The sequence below is a fragment of the Vanacampus margaritifer genome, chromosome 5, assembly GCF_051991255.1.
Source record: "Vanacampus margaritifer isolate UIUO_Vmar chromosome 5, RoL_Vmar_1.0, whole genome shotgun sequence".
NCBI lineage: Eukaryota > Metazoa > Chordata > Actinopteri > Syngnathiformes > Syngnathidae > Vanacampus > Vanacampus margaritifer.
In genome coordinates this window covers 26,095,162-26,110,485 of record NC_135436.1, presented here as the reverse complement: position 1 = coordinate 26,110,485, position 15,324 = coordinate 26,095,162, and the positions used below count along the sequence as shown (strand labels likewise).

Genomic DNA, 15,324 nt, shown 5'->3' with positions numbered 1-15,324 from the left:
ATTGTAATAACTACCATTACTTTAAGCAATCTCTTTAGGTCAGAGCCTTCTCTATGCTCTAGCATTAAAAAAAAACATCAAAAAAACATAAATACGTTTTTGGGACCATGGCCATATTTAAAATAAAACGTTTTTATACGTTGTTGGGAGCAAATGAGTTATGGTGTCAATATAGCACAATACAGGTGTATAAGCTACATTAATACCAACATTACAAGTAACCTAAATATGATACATAAAAAAAAACATAAAAATACGAGATAAATATATAAAAGCCACAGCAATTTCTCAGGTTTGATAGATCACATGCTAAATTAATAAATTTATTATGAATGCGCACAATGAACTGCACAGATTTGTAGATCAGCGTCCACGTCTGTTTTTGCCTCATCCTTTACTAAATCGGGTCTTATATGCAAAGTGTGTAATGTTTGGTTGTGGTCCTGTTTGGCAGGCCAAGTTGATCGTGCCCAACAGCACGGCGGGCCTGATCATCGGCAAGGGCGGCGCCACCGTCAAAGCGGTGATGGAGCAGTCGGGAGCTTGGGTGCAGCTGTCGCAGAAGCCCGAAGGCATCAACCTGCAGGAGCGCGTGGTCACCATCAGTGGCGAGCCTGAGCAGAACCGCAAGGCGGTCGAGATCATCGTGCAGAAGATCCAAGAGGACCCGCAGAGCTCGTCCTGCCTCAACATCTCTTACTCCAACATCACCGGGCCCGTGGCCAACTCTAACCCCACGGGCTCGCCGTACGCCAACTCGGCCGAGGTCATGCCGGCGGCGGCGGCGGCGGCAGCTACCGCTTCCTCGCTCCTCGGCCAGGCGGGGCTGGCGGGGGTGGGCGCCTTCCCTACGACCATGTCCAGCCTGTCGGGCAACGACCTGCTCACCATCACGTCCGCCCTCAACACACTGGCCAGCTACGGCTACAATACCAACTCTCTGGGACTGGGGCTCAACCCGGCCGCCGCCTCGGGGGTCCTCGCCGCCGTGGCCGCCAACTCCAATCCCGCCGCCGCTGCCGCCGCCAACTTACTAGCGTCCTACACCAGCGACGCGTCCACTAGCGTCGCCCACCAGGCCGCGGGGTTAGGCGGCTTCTCCTTGGGCTCACTGGCCGCCGCCACCGGTGCGACCAACGGCTACCTGAGCGCCGCCTCACCCCTGATGGCATCCTCGTTGCTGGCAACCGAAAAGCTGGCAGAAGGTGCCAAGGAGGTGGTGGAGATCGCAGTGCCAGAGAACCTGGTGGGCGCCATCCTGGGCAAAGGCGGCAAGACGCTAGTGGAGTACCAGGAGCTGACCGGCGCTCGCATCCAGATCTCCAAGAAGGGCGAGTTCATCCCGGGAACCCGAAACAGGAAGGTGACCATCACGGGATCGCAGGCGGCCACCCAGGCGGCGCAGTACCTGATCAGCCAGAGGATCACCTACGAGCAGGGAGTGCGTGCCACCAACCCCCAGAAGGTGGGCTAACCCCTCACACGCCCACCAGGAATCGCAAGAGGGAAGAGGAGAGGAGAGCGTTTTTTTTTTTTTTTCCACCCCATCTGCGTCGTCTTCTCAGTATCCCCCCTTGAAAAAAAAAAAGTGCTGAGATGACGAGAAAAAAAAACATGTAAAATGTAAATAAGTTTTATTACTTAACGTCTTTATGGACTTTTTATTCCTTTTTGTTGCGTAAATTAAAATGTTTGTTTTGTTTGTGTACTGTGGACACGCTGAATGACAGGAAGTAGGGGAAGGGAGGGGGAGCCTCCCCCCGCCCCCCTCCAGCCTCCCCGCCCACCTCCTGCAGGGTTTTTCTTGGTTCAATTAGCCACTTTCCTCCCCTTTTTGCCCCCCTTGCGAGGGTTCTGACTGCAAAGGTTGTGCGTATGACAGAACAAACGCACCCCACTAACCCCAAATCCCTGACCCCACTCCGCCCCCCAAATCTTCCGTCCCACGTTGATGACCTCACGTAGCGCGCGATACTGTGCTGCGCGGCGTGATGACATCATCACTATTTATTCTTATCCAGAGGAGTTGAATGTAAATGTTTTAATTTAATGTTTTTGGACTGCAGATGAATGCTAACGCCACATAGTGTAATATATGTCTTATTTAAGCCAGGGGGGGGCGCCACCTGTTAGAGGTCTCCTCCTTAGCGTCCCCCCCCCCCCCCTTATCTTGACCCGGCTTATCCTCCCTGGCGCTCGCTAAACCATGAAATGGAGTCCCTGCTGGCTAAAAGCACTCGGGACTAACTACTGAAAAACAAGCGGCGAGGTTGGCAGCGGTTACTGGCGTGCTCTTTTTGTGTGTTCTTTTGTGCTGTTTTTGTTGTTTTGTTTTGTTTTTTTTTACAGTCGGAGTACACTGAATTGTTGTCTTAATGCACTGTGAAGCGAGGGGACGCAACTGGACAACTTTTTGTATGGCAGGGAACACTAACGAATATGAAATATCAATTATTATATATGAATATTCCGCTTTGGAAGGCATACGGAGAGCCGGTCGTCAATCGACGGGGGTCCTTGGGAAAGGACGGGACGTCCGGTGGGAGCGCCGGGAGGGGGTGGTGGGAAAACTTGTTCCTTCATCAATTGGACACTTCCCCGTTACGTCAACGCGTACTTCCGGGTGGCAAAAGACGGCGTTGGTTGAATGAAACACTTTGAATGTGTGAAGCGTCGGTTGAAAAAGAATGTTACGGAAGGTCAAATGAGACGGAATGCCGTACGAAATCAAGACATATCACGTCACTATTGAGGGAGCTGAACTCCCAAATTTGGGGGTTCTGAGAAAATATTAGAATGAAGCATTTCAAACAAGAGATTCTCTTCTTTCACTAAAAAAAAAAAAACATTTTTTGCAGCCTTTTCCGTTCTTTAATAATTGGGATCTTTGTTTCACAAAGAAAGCCCCGGGATGGCGAACTACTTGATGATGCGTTGTCAGCGGCTCATTTGCATGCATTTGTCAGTCACTACATGAACTGCGACATCTTATCTCACACACGTGACGCACTGTTTATACCATCGATAGGCATACTCTGCTCGAGTGTGTCTCCAATTGTCCAACTTCCAGCACATTTTTCTCCGTCTTCACCGGCGTGACCGGCCGAGATTCGCCGCTTGATCTTTATCCTCTACTCAAAAAGTTTTGCGGCTCTAAAATCCAAAGTGCCGCCATCTGTTTGTCATTACAGTGGTTCAGATGAATGGTGTAGACATGTCCTTTTGACGGTGGAAATGAAAAAAACCAACCAACCAAAACCTTTCACTAGTTTTTGTCATGGTTTCATTTCAAGTCAACGGTAGCCACTCGCTTTTCTGCCACCCGGAAGCACCCTGGCGCTAATTGTTTACAAACATTCAGAAAAAGGTCTTATTGAAGTGAATGTAATAAGTAAGCAGCGGGGGTGCGTTGGATTCATTCACCCTGGCGAGCGCGCCCGACTGGGGACTCCTCTCCTTCCTCTTCGGTAGTTTGTCTTTCGGAGGCGTCGCTGGGCCGGCGAGGCTCTCTGGTAAGGAGGCTTCTTTACTCCATCTTTAACTCCATCCTCACGCACCCCCACCCGCCTAAACAACCCCCATCCCGACGCCGCCCTCCCCACGTCCCCCCCTACCACATCGCTCCACGGGGCGGCGGCGGCCATGATGCATGCCTCCTCTTCTCGTCGTCGTTGTCTTCTTCTTCTTCTTCTTCTTCTTGTGCTGCTGCTGCTGCTGAGGATCTTTGGGGGGGTCGAGCAGGGGGTCCCACTCTTCTTCTTGTAGTTGCTGTCGTGGCGAACATGGGATGGCTCCACTAGCTTGGGTGCGCCAAGCAGGAATACGGTGAACCAATGCATATTCACGGGTTAGGGTATTTGTAAATCTCCCCCCCCTCCTCTCTTATTTGCTTGTTTTGTGCTCAGGCCAAAGCAATTACATTGAAGTGAGTTGAAGAGCTCCGTTTACACTCTAATAGTGCTTTGCTGCCATCTTGTGGCATTTTGGTGTCAAGGAACTATGTTGAAGCGCATCCAGGAGTTTCACTTACAGTGTTTTGATGCGATCTTGACACTAAGTTGAGGGTTCCATTTAGACAATGCATGTTTCCACATATCTTGTGGCATCTTTAGACAATTATAAACCTTTAGGGGAGGAGTGAGGGTGTCAATTTTTTGCAGATTTTTGCAGATTTTTGCAGGTTCACTGTATTGACGACTTCTCGGCAGAGTGGTGGCTAGATCAGCGTTTTGACAGGTTAGCATGCAACATTGTGGACTTCCTATGGGGGGCAGTGTTGTGCAGCCACAGCGGGAAGACAACATTCTTCTTCTCCTTGATTTGATTTCATGATGATGATGCAGCGGAAGCGATATGTGTTGTCTCGTCACGTCCGTTTTCCCGTCGCGACGCTTCCCCCCCCCCTCCCCCGACTGATCGTAGTTTGGTTGTTTCATTGTTCTTGTATTGGTGGAAAATGCTGCTGCTAAGAAATGCTAACTGAAAAAAAACAACACAAAAAAAAAACATATCGAGAGCAAGTTTAAAGAAAAAAAAACTCGAACTTGTAAGTAGTCGAAAGCTGTGCCAAATTTTTCCGTTTGTTTTTGATATCGCAGACGTACAGTACTTTTTATACCAGGAAAAATGTGAAAAAGTGCCAAATGAATGAAGCGTATTCCATATCCTTTCTATCAAAAAGCGTGGAAGCATTTCATCAGTGTTAGCCTGGACACTCCCACAATGCAACAGTAGAGGGAATCAATAAAACATAGCGGTAGCTTAGCATTACCATTATGGAATACAGAGAGGAAAAATAATGTGACACCATAGCATTCTTAAACCTTTTCTAGTGAAAATGTATTTTGTGGGAATAGATGTTAACCTTTTTTGCACGTATATATTGCATGACGTCAAATGTGGACAAAAAAAAACGTGAAAAAAAAACCATTTTAGATTTTGTCGTTCATTGTCAACTAAAGTATCGAACAAAATCCGACACACCCCAAAAGTCCCAAATCACGTTTTTTTTTTTTTTTATGTGTACGCTAACGTTGCTAGCATGGAAGCTAACATCACTTAAGAGCTCGGCCTTAACACAGGCTTCCTCTTTTCTTATTTCCTTTTTTTCAGTTTTTAAGTCAATCAGTATTTCAGGCACAAATTTATTTATTTTTTTAATTTGTCAAAACCAAATGAAAAGAACAAATGCCTATGACGGCAAATTTGTGGTTAACTTCAACCGGCAATTCCATGTCAGCAACTTTCACACAGGTTTGCGAGCCTTGAAAAAAAATTCCACACAAAATGTTTGGAATCATCAAACCACAAGACATTTTTAGTCAAAGCAGTATTTAAGTTGCGATGAAGTATCCCTTTCCTGTCTAATTCGAACAAAAAAAAGACGTTTGCACTAAATGTCATGTGGCAAGGGTCCGAGCTGGGGGTTTGGGGAGCGGTTGCCGGGGTTTGTGTAGTGCATGCTCTGTCCACTCGCTCTTTTTCATGCCATTTTTTTTCCCACCGGCAACTCTTGTGAGCGGCCAGCAACAGTCACTTGCTACACCTTGTCGCTAGCATGCTAATATGCTAACTAGATGTTTGCGACGTTTAGGACAAAAACAACAACTTCTACTCTCACCACACATATTATGGGACCCTTATCTGCCCCCATGCATACCCCCCCCCTCCCACACTCGCCACCAATCACCCCTCTCAAAACTACCACTTTGAAACACCAGCAAGTGTCAATTGCATTTGTCATATCACTGATTAATGTTTTTTCTTCTTCTGTGGTTTATTTTGCTCGCCTGTGTCCCGACTAACTGACAACAAGATGCCATTTGTGTGAGTGTGTGTGTATCCAGTTTACACCCCCTAAAAACACATATGTAAGTAAGTCCCTTTCACACAAAGTTTTCGCAACAATTGATGACAATTTCATCAACACGTTTTCCTTGCTCCCAACAACTTCCCGCGGTCAGCCAGCCAGCATGCCGCCAAAATTTGGGGGTTGACTACATTCGGTTAGTATTTTCACACTGAGAAAAAGCTGCTTTAACTCATTCGCTGCCACTGACGACTATAGACGTCAAAGATCCTTTTTTAACTGGATTAGCAGTGAATGAATTAAGTAGCATCAGTGACATTACAAGTGAAACGTTTTTGGCCATCCTACCCTTGATACTATTTAAAAAGTCATCAAAGCCATGAAACGCCCCTTTTCCATGATGGTACCTTTTGCACGGGAAAAGTTGGCTGTGATTAGCACTGTGCTTATGATTCGCTCTGAATTTTTCCGTTTGCTGCTGTCCTGCCTTTGTCTCAGCTCTAATTCTATGATAGAGGCCGGCAAATTCAATTCAGGTCAACTTCCAACACCCCCATTCCGTATTGGCACCTTTCACACATTGGGTAAAAGCTTAAAAAAGGCAAGGTTTGACAGGCAGTGTGAAAGGGTCTAACAGACAGCCTTTGAAAAAAAGTTATCAAATTTGCAGCTTGACCTCACATCCCTACTCCGTATCGGTAACTTTTGCACGGAGCTGGGGGGGGGGGGGGGGGCACATTCACACTGCGCAACTAAGCAGTGTGAAAGGGGTATATTGGCACAGCAGTAACAGGTAGAGTGACTCGCAAATGTATAAACTACCTTTGGCCCTCCATTCCGTGTCGCTACCTTTCAGTTTCGAGTTAAAAGTTGGTGTGAAAGGGACTTTATTCATGCCCTCTTTTTTTTTTTTGCACTTCACTGCCCACACACACACTTTGCTCCCCTTCCTCGTCACCAGTGCCAAACTTCCGGAGGACGCCCCCGCACACATCCTCACCCACCCCCAAAAAGGGGCGCCGCCGATCATTCCGAGCTTCGCGTCGCTCTTGTGTCGGGACAGCCCGTGAAGCCAGCATGCTCCGCCCCCCCCTTCATCACATGACAACACCCTCCCCCTCCCCTACCTTTACCACCACTATCACCACCACCCCTACCACCACCTCCTCCTCCTCCTCCAGCAGGATTAACCCTCCCGCCCGTCCGTCCGTCCGTCCGTCCGTCCCTGGCCCAGGTCTGGCCAAGGAGCCGCCCATCCCCGCCAGCTGCTTTCCTAACTCTTATCATGTTGTTCTTCAGCTGTGGAGCTCCTCATTGATCGTGTGCCATAGTGTCGGGGGGCACCTGTCACCCCTTCCTCACCCTTTCTCTCTGTCTCCTCTTTCGCTCCATTTGTTGAAAAAAGAAAAAAAAAAAAAGAAAGATTGAATACTCCCAATTTTTTCTAACGACGAAGACGTTTTTTGGAGCCGATTTTCACCCCCTCCTCCTCCTCCTCCTCCACCACGCCACCACCCCTTGCTCGCTCATGAACTTTATTATTGATCTTCCTCCTCCTCTTCCTCCGCCTCCTCCTGTGTTCATCTCCAGCTGTCGGGACAATAACTCTCCATTCCATAAGTCCAAAAAAAAAAAAAAAAAGGAAGAAAAAAAAAAAAACCTCTGTGAGACTGTGCAATGCTCGCTGATATGATTCTATTTTGTTTGTTTTTTCTTGGTTTCTTTTCTTTGTTATGGAACCCCAGACATGACATGGGGGGCAAATGGTTTGATTGTGGCTAGCTAAAGATATAACTGGGGGCACAAAATGCTAATTTGTTTCCTCGGATTACTAAATTGTGGCTGCAAAATATTAACTTGTGGCCACCAAATACTAAATTATGGTCACAACATACTAATTTTTAGCCACAAAATCCTAAATTGTGGACCACAATATACTAATTTGGGACCATAAAATATGAACGTGGCCACAAAACTAATACTTACTATTGTTCTTTTGTATTTTGTTTGCACGTTATTCATACATCGTGGGCACAGATTAGTATTTAGTGCGCACAACATGCAAACTTGTAGCCGCAAAATTGTGACCAGTAAAATCCTGCTTTGTTAAAGAATAATTTGTATTTTGCACGCATGTAATGCATACTTTGTGGCCACAAATTAGCACTTTGTGTCCACATGATATCCCCATTGTCACTACAATTGAATTTTTTTCCCCCCGTGTCATGTCTGGAGCTCTGTAATTTGTGGCTCATCATCGGGGACAAAAAAAAAAAAAAGAAAAAAAGGGAAATTTAAACACAAAAAAGTTGTTTCTTCACCTTTTGTGTTGTCATTGTAAATAATCTTTTTTTTTGTACAGGGCGGGGCAGCATAAAGAGTTTAGCTGTGCTCTTGTTAGTCGTGTTCGTCATAGCTGCTGTATCCCCCCCCCCCCCCCCTCGTTTAGTAAGTCCCCCGTCAGACATCGCCAGACATATCACGTCACTCGTTTTTTTTTGTTTTTTTTTGCTGGCTCGCGGCGCTGCTAACTTTGTGCAATACAGTCGGGTTTCCAGCCAGCCATCAGCACATATCTTCCTCCTCCATGCCATCACATGATCAAAAGTATTAATAACGCCACCAGTGATGATGATAATTTTTCATTTCACCGCATGGCTCTCTCTGACTTCCACCCCCCTGATTTTATGCTGCCCGTCGCCCCATTTCCACACACATACGAGCTATTTATTTCCTAACTCATTCAAAAATAACAAATGAGTCAAAAAGGGAATGACTGGAAGAAGAGAAAATATTTTGATTTTTTTTTTTTTAAGTATTAAGTAGTGGTTGCTTTTTAACACCGTTGATGAGCTGACGTAAAACAAAAAAAAAGAGTATTGAATATTAAATGTAACTGTAGCATTGTGTTTGTAAAGAGACAAAAAAAAAAAAACAACTTAGTGAGTTTGTGTTTGTTGACTTGTGGATTACCAGTGAAGTGAAGGCCATCTAGTGCTAACAATAATAATATTAATAATAACTACTATTATTATTATCATAATGATATATGAGGTCATTTTCTAAGGATTCTTATTTTGCCACAGCAACAGCAGTCATTATAAATGTTCATTTTAGCATCACCTGTCTTCTGTTGTCTTATTCTTCACCTTCCACCACACTCTGCATCATCACACTTTAACACATCAGGGGCTGAGCGTGTGTGCGTGTGCGCGCGCGTGTGTGTGTGTGTGTAAGTAGGGCGGGCTGAACGAATGGATCGGTGGTGGGTGGGCTGGGGGTGGCGGGGGGGGGTTTGTTGTCGTGTCCAGTGTCCACCAACAAGCTAAAACCAGTCAGGCTTCCATATCTCCTCATGGAAGCTCCTGACGTCGTTATAGCTGCCAACCATGTGACCATCATGTGATCCGACTCAGCTGACTGTCCATAACCCCGCCCCCTCCCCAAAACCCCCCAACCCACCACCAACCAACCACCACCGCCGCACCACCTTTCAAGTCACCTGACCAAATCAAAATCAACCAATCACTGTCCTCCTCCACTGCTGCTGCTGCTACTGCTGCACCATGTGATGTTCTCCATTAATAACATACTACTGTAGTACTTAGTGGCACCATATGCGCTCACGTGTCTGCAGGTCTGGGGAAGAAAGTGCGTAAAGCCCATTACAGGACAACAATTGGCTTGATCGATGTCCCCTTTAAGAACAATAAACCTCCAGGGGGAAAAAAAAGAAGAAAAAAAACAATAAACGCCTCTGAATCCCTTGTACACCTAATCACCTCTTGAGTCCCTTTAAGGACAAATATCACTTCCGTTTAACATCCCTTTAAGGACAACAATCAGCTCTATGTTCAGTATATCCTTTAAAATGACAACAATCAACTCTGTTTATGTTTCAATGTAAAAAAAGTATTTTCATGAATCTCCTTCTAAGGATTGCCTCTGTATATGTCCTTTAAATTGGCAACAATCCCCTCTGTCTGCATGCCCCTGAAAGGAAAACAACAATCGGCTCCATGTACGACCCTTAAGGACAACAATCAGCTCCATCAAGAGTTGGCGCAAAGTATGTCCCTTTAAGGACAACAATTGGCCCAATCTCCGTTTCTGTTAATGCAAACTAACGTCAAGATTACATACCGCAACATTTTGACTTTCCACTAAGCAGTGCAGAAGTACAAAGTATCTTGTATCCCAAAAACCGCATTTGGCAACCAAAGACCGGAACCCGATGTGACCCCCGAAGCTCATGGCAGGTTAGAATCCACCAACTCCTGCCTCTCAGGTGGAGGAGTTTGAACAGACTTGTGGTTAGGTAGTCTGGTCTGGACCAAAGTCTTACAAAAATATACAAGGTGTGTCTGGCTTTCATCATACGATCTTGACCAAAAACGCCAAGAACTGGCAGAGCAATCGCACCAGAATTCATTTTAACAGGACCAAACGTAAGAAGTGCGAATGCAGGCTTAGTACCTCGACTTCTTATTCGTGAGTGAGGGAAGGATGATCACGGGTTGCGATGGATCCCAGTGACGTGCTCACTGTAGCATATCCTACCATTTCTTAAGGCAACCGCGGTTTCCGTGTCCCCCACGGCCAACACAGGTGTTTCAAACGATCAGCTAATCAGCAAGCTCTGCATGAAGCCTGATAACGATCCTCAGCTGTGTTGGCTGTAGGAGACATGGAAAACAGGCTGGATAGGGGTACTCCAGACCAGGGTCTTAAGCCTCCTAAGGAGTTCCCAGATGAGACCTCATGACAGATCACAGACAAGATCACAAGTGACTGCAAGAGGGTTCGGGCCTTGGTCATCTGGATCAGGCTTTATTTGGGATGCTTCCTAGTCATATACCAGGTGAGGCATATCCTGCCAGGATGTAGGGAAGATCGCTCCGTGAGGTTGGAAACACCTCGACAGGTCAAAGGGAAGTCAAGGTTACCCCGCTCCGAATTCTTGCGGTCCTGCTTACAAACACAAGACGCGCAACGTTCACTTCCAAACTGGAAACTGAACTGCTTGGTGGAAAAGGTGTCAGGGTTCCGCGTTGTCCTCCCCCGGAGCTGCAGACCACACTAGTGTTCATATTCGTGTATGTGCCGAATCCTCCTCCACGAGGTCCACCTTAACCCGTTTCCATGCCAACCGCAGCGTAGTCAGTTGCACGGCAACCAGCCGCCGGTAGAGGCCCGGAGGAAGGAAGACAAAGTCAGAGGCGTGCTGCCAATTCTCAGGGTGTCGTCGTAGTTCGTTCAAAAGCGACCTTAGCGCGTCTCCTCCCGACCAAGCCCAAAGAACCGCCCTTTTCTCAGAACCAGCCGTCAATTGATAGCATCGATTTTTTCCGCAGAGAGACGCTACTAACTTAATGTTTACAACCCAAAACGAGACCAACAACGCTGTGGAAAGAATGTCAAGCGACAGAGGAAGCGAGCGGACGCTTCTTTGTCGACCGACCGTGAACTTTTCCGCTTACTTTGTCTGTGACGTGAGCTCGTGTACTTTTTTGTGTTGAAACCATTGCATGTGACTGTGAGGGTGTGCAATGAAACTGTGGGGCCGGACGATAATGATGAAGGTACCCTTTTCTGTGACGTCCGTCCGGCGACCGCTCGTGGACCAATGAATGCTAATGTGTGACCATGCAAAGCTGTCAAGTTTTGTTGATTTGTACATGGTCCAATAAACCATTGAAGCAAAGTCGCCATCTTTAGTCATGTGACCACAGGTAAGTGGAGCGGAGGTGGTCTCATTGGGACGCATCAGTCCGGAAGGGTCCGTCCGTCCGTCCTCTTGACATATCCATCCCCCCCACAATCCTCCTGTGCACCAGAGCCATCTGATCAGCCAACACCGCCACATCCGCCATGACTCCACAACACGCCGGGTTCCTGCGGGCACCTCCGCCTCCGCCTCCTCTCCATGCCATCGGCCGAGCGGCTTCTTCCCGGCGGTTGTCGCAAAGCCTCCTGGGAAACGGAGTCCTCATTCACAGCATGGTCTGACCAACCTCCTGTCACTTTCCTCCTCCCACACTATTCCTCCTTCCTCCTCATCCGCCAGATAAAGAAGCTCCTCCGGCGACAAGGCGCGCTTGTAGAATGTAATCACATCCTAACAGAGGCCATTTTGGTTTTCAACGTTTTAGCAAATAGCATTTTGTCCATGAGGGTAAAGTGGACAACGTCTTTGTTACACATTTCAGTGTCTCATATGTATAAATCAGCACCAAAACATTCCATATTTGCTATGTAGGTTCTTTGGATTCAGGGCTTTGGATGTGCCAAAGGATCGAGGTCTAGCTCAAAAGCCAATGGCAGACATGTCACACAGATTCCAAATTCTTGCACAATTTTCATAGGATCGTCCACAGCCTTGGTGGACATGAAGGAAGTCGCTAGGCGCAGCTTTTGGTTGAATGTGTGGTGGTGCAATTTAGTTGATCAAAAACCAGGTAAAAAATTGATCGCCATGAATCAAAAAATGTCTTGAGGGGTTATTAGATGACTTATGTTTTCAATATGCCCCCATAGGATGACGTAAATAACATCATTTAAAATAGAGTTTAAGAGATAATCATCGTTAGGCATCTGCATATTGCGGTTTTGTAGTATTGCAATTACAGCTCTATAACTCTTTGACTGCCAAAAACGTTAAATAACGTTTTGTAAAATCTTATGGAGGAGTGCCAAAGACGTTAAAATATGTTTTTTCAAAACATTGGTGAAACTAACCATTTTCAATTGTTGATTACTGAAAAACGGAATAAGGTAGAAACAAACTTTTTTTCTGATGAAAGATGAGAGTCCAATCTTTCATTTGGTAGTATGTGTGTTTCCATAGTCCAAACACATAATTTTCTGTGGACCTTGAAAGATCAGTCAAAAATGCTTAAATCGGCTGGCACCCACGGCATCCCTTTTCTGAAAACGTCTGGCAGTCAAAGAGTTTGAATTCATTCGAAACGTTCGGGTAAATAACTTTGTTTTTTCAACAATGAGAGGTGGAGGGCATGCACTGATGACTAAAAAGAAAAAAAAGTTTTTGTGGTTTTGAAACGGACTTTTTCAAATCTATAGTAACTTCCAACACATTGAGTGCAACACAAGTAGTTCAAGACAGTCATTAACACGCTGACTATTGACTTTTGTTTTTGGCTCACCAAAAATAATGTCGCCACAGAGATACAAGTGTAATTACAAGAGCACCACTGATGGTAGGAAACGACATCTCAACATCTCAAATTTGGTAACAAGCGACAAGGTCGCTCATGTTGTCGTTCAACTGTTTTGAACGTTTGTTTTTTTGAACTAGTGCCACCAAAAAGCCAAAGAACAAGAAAAATAATTCTTTGTCACTCACTGTGAGGTGCGATGCATGGTCGTATTTTCATCTGTTCCCAAAACGACATTTTTCCAGGAATCAAGTAAAGCTTGAAGTCTGCTGAAGTGCATCGTGGGAGCAGTTTCCTCTCGACTCTGCAAGCACAGCAACGTCATTTTGACAATAAAATTCACATTGAATCCAGGGGTGACATCGACAAATAGTGGTTAGCAGATCTGCCTCACAGACTAATTCTGGGTTTGAATCTGCAAGTACTGCAGCTACCAAAAACATGCATGCAAGCTTTTTTTTGTCGGTATGTGCCTTGACATTTCCCGGCAACAAGCCTGAATGAACCCAGCTTCTCTCACCAATTAGTCAGGATAAACTCCAGCTCACCTGTGAGGCTAATGAGGATAAACGCTATAGAAAACAGATGAACATTTAATCCGGATTCCACTTGCTCATATCAGGAAATTATATTTTTGCTGCATCAGAGCAGTGGACCATCACGAAAAAGGGGCGCTTGGATGTGACCCCGGCGCTGCGGGCAACTAGCTTTAGCTTAAAGCCTCGTCTTCCCAAGCGTACAAGCGCTTCCTTTACGTCTGCTTTTCTGCCTTTGTCAACGCGGGCCCGGCAGCTGCTAGCGCCATTAGCCGCTTGGGGACAGGAGGCCGCAGATTGATTGGACTCCAACCTTTTAAGAAGCTGGCTAAGAATAGACCGTGCGGGGAGGACGTCGAGACGCTCACCGGAATTCCCATAACGCTCCTGGGAAGTGAGGTGCAAGAAAGATAAATTGGCTTGACAAGTCGATCTGACGTGTTAAAAATGTGTTCACAACTTTACATTTTGGCTTATGCCCACCGGCCCGGCTCTAACACATTTTTCTGCCACTGATAATTTGACTGATGTTGGTTCAGTTTGCTGTATATATTCAAAATAGATTATGGACTAGTCCCTCTAAATTGTGGGCCAGTCTCTTGGGGTAAAATGGAGGAAAAATAATAACTAAAAAGCACTGCATCAGCCCCAAAAGACGCCGGCCCACCGGGCATCTGCCCTGTATGCCAGATGTCCAGTCCAGCCCAGGACTTTGGACAAGAAAAGTGAAGTACACCCTGAATTGGTGGTCAGCCAAATGGTCAGTCACGCAGACAGACAGACAAACATTCACACTAACACCAGTGGACAACTAAGAGACGTCAGCGAAGTAAAGAAAATCTCACGCAGGGACGACGTGGGAACTCACAGGAAGGTCAAATCAAGATTTGAACCCTGCCTGCACCTAAAAACTGTGAGGCAGGAATGCTAGCCACTTAACGTTTGTGCTACCCACCAAAAAAGAATACACATGAAAATCAGTTGTAATCATTGAAAAAAACACTGTGTGTGTGTGTGTGTGTGTGCGTAGCACTTTTTACCAGATATGATGCTGATCTTTTAATATTATCTCCCAAAAAGCAATACGTTTACATTAAACTCAGATTGGTGGCCTTTGTAAATAAATAATCAATATTGGCAGCTAAAACCTAAGCTCACAAAGTGATCTTAAAGTTGTGTAAAATAAGAAATAAAGTTTTTGTGAAAGTTTGTGATTTTTGGTTTAAAAAAATGATGTGCCTATAAATGTTTGTTGTAATAAAAAAAAAGAAAGATTTTTTTTTTCCCCAGTGGGTGCTTCATGCGGGGCGGGACCAACAGCAGTAGCAAACAGAAGTGCTGAAGGAAGGTAAGATGATGCTTAGTTAAACAATGGCGCCCCCTTTGGTGGTATGTGGAACCTGTGGCGCCATCAAGCAATAACATGAACAGTGAAACAGTCATGTGACCTGAATGAAGAAGCTATAGCAACATGCTACATAAATGAAGCTAAAGCTTACATCACTTTACTGAATAAAACGAAAGCAGGAAGAGATTAAACTCAAACTAAATGTTGGACAGACAAAACCCAAAACCTTGAAAAAATTAGACAGTACAGTAGTTTGTTTAAGGTTTTGTTACTAGACTTAAGACAGAAGTAGGGCTAAACCTAAAATAGACTAAACTTAAAACAGAGTAAACTTAAAAGAGGACTAAGACTAAAAGTACGACGGACAAAACTTAAAACAGGACTGCGGCTGAACATGAGATGGACTAAACATAAGACAGAAGGACTTAACCTAGAAACAGGACCTGGAATTAA

At 45.7% G+C, this 15,324-nt stretch overlaps 1 protein-coding gene across 3 annotated transcripts in view; it reads left to right on the top strand.

The window, feature by feature from the left end:
* Positions 1–14,737, top strand: part of nova2 (NOVA alternative splicing regulator 2) — a 60,073-nt gene extending 45,336 nt beyond the window's left edge. For all 3 annotated transcript variants that reach the window (XM_077565196.1, XM_077565195.1, XM_077565194.1), the window contains one exon: positions 455–14,737. In XM_077565196.1, the coding sequence (XP_077421322.1) occupies positions 455–1,474 (1,020 nt within the window). In that variant the 3' untranslated portion in view covers positions 1,475–14,737. The remainder of the gene's footprint in view (positions 1–454) is intronic.
* The last annotated feature ends 587 nt before the right edge of the window (positions 14,738–15,324 follow it).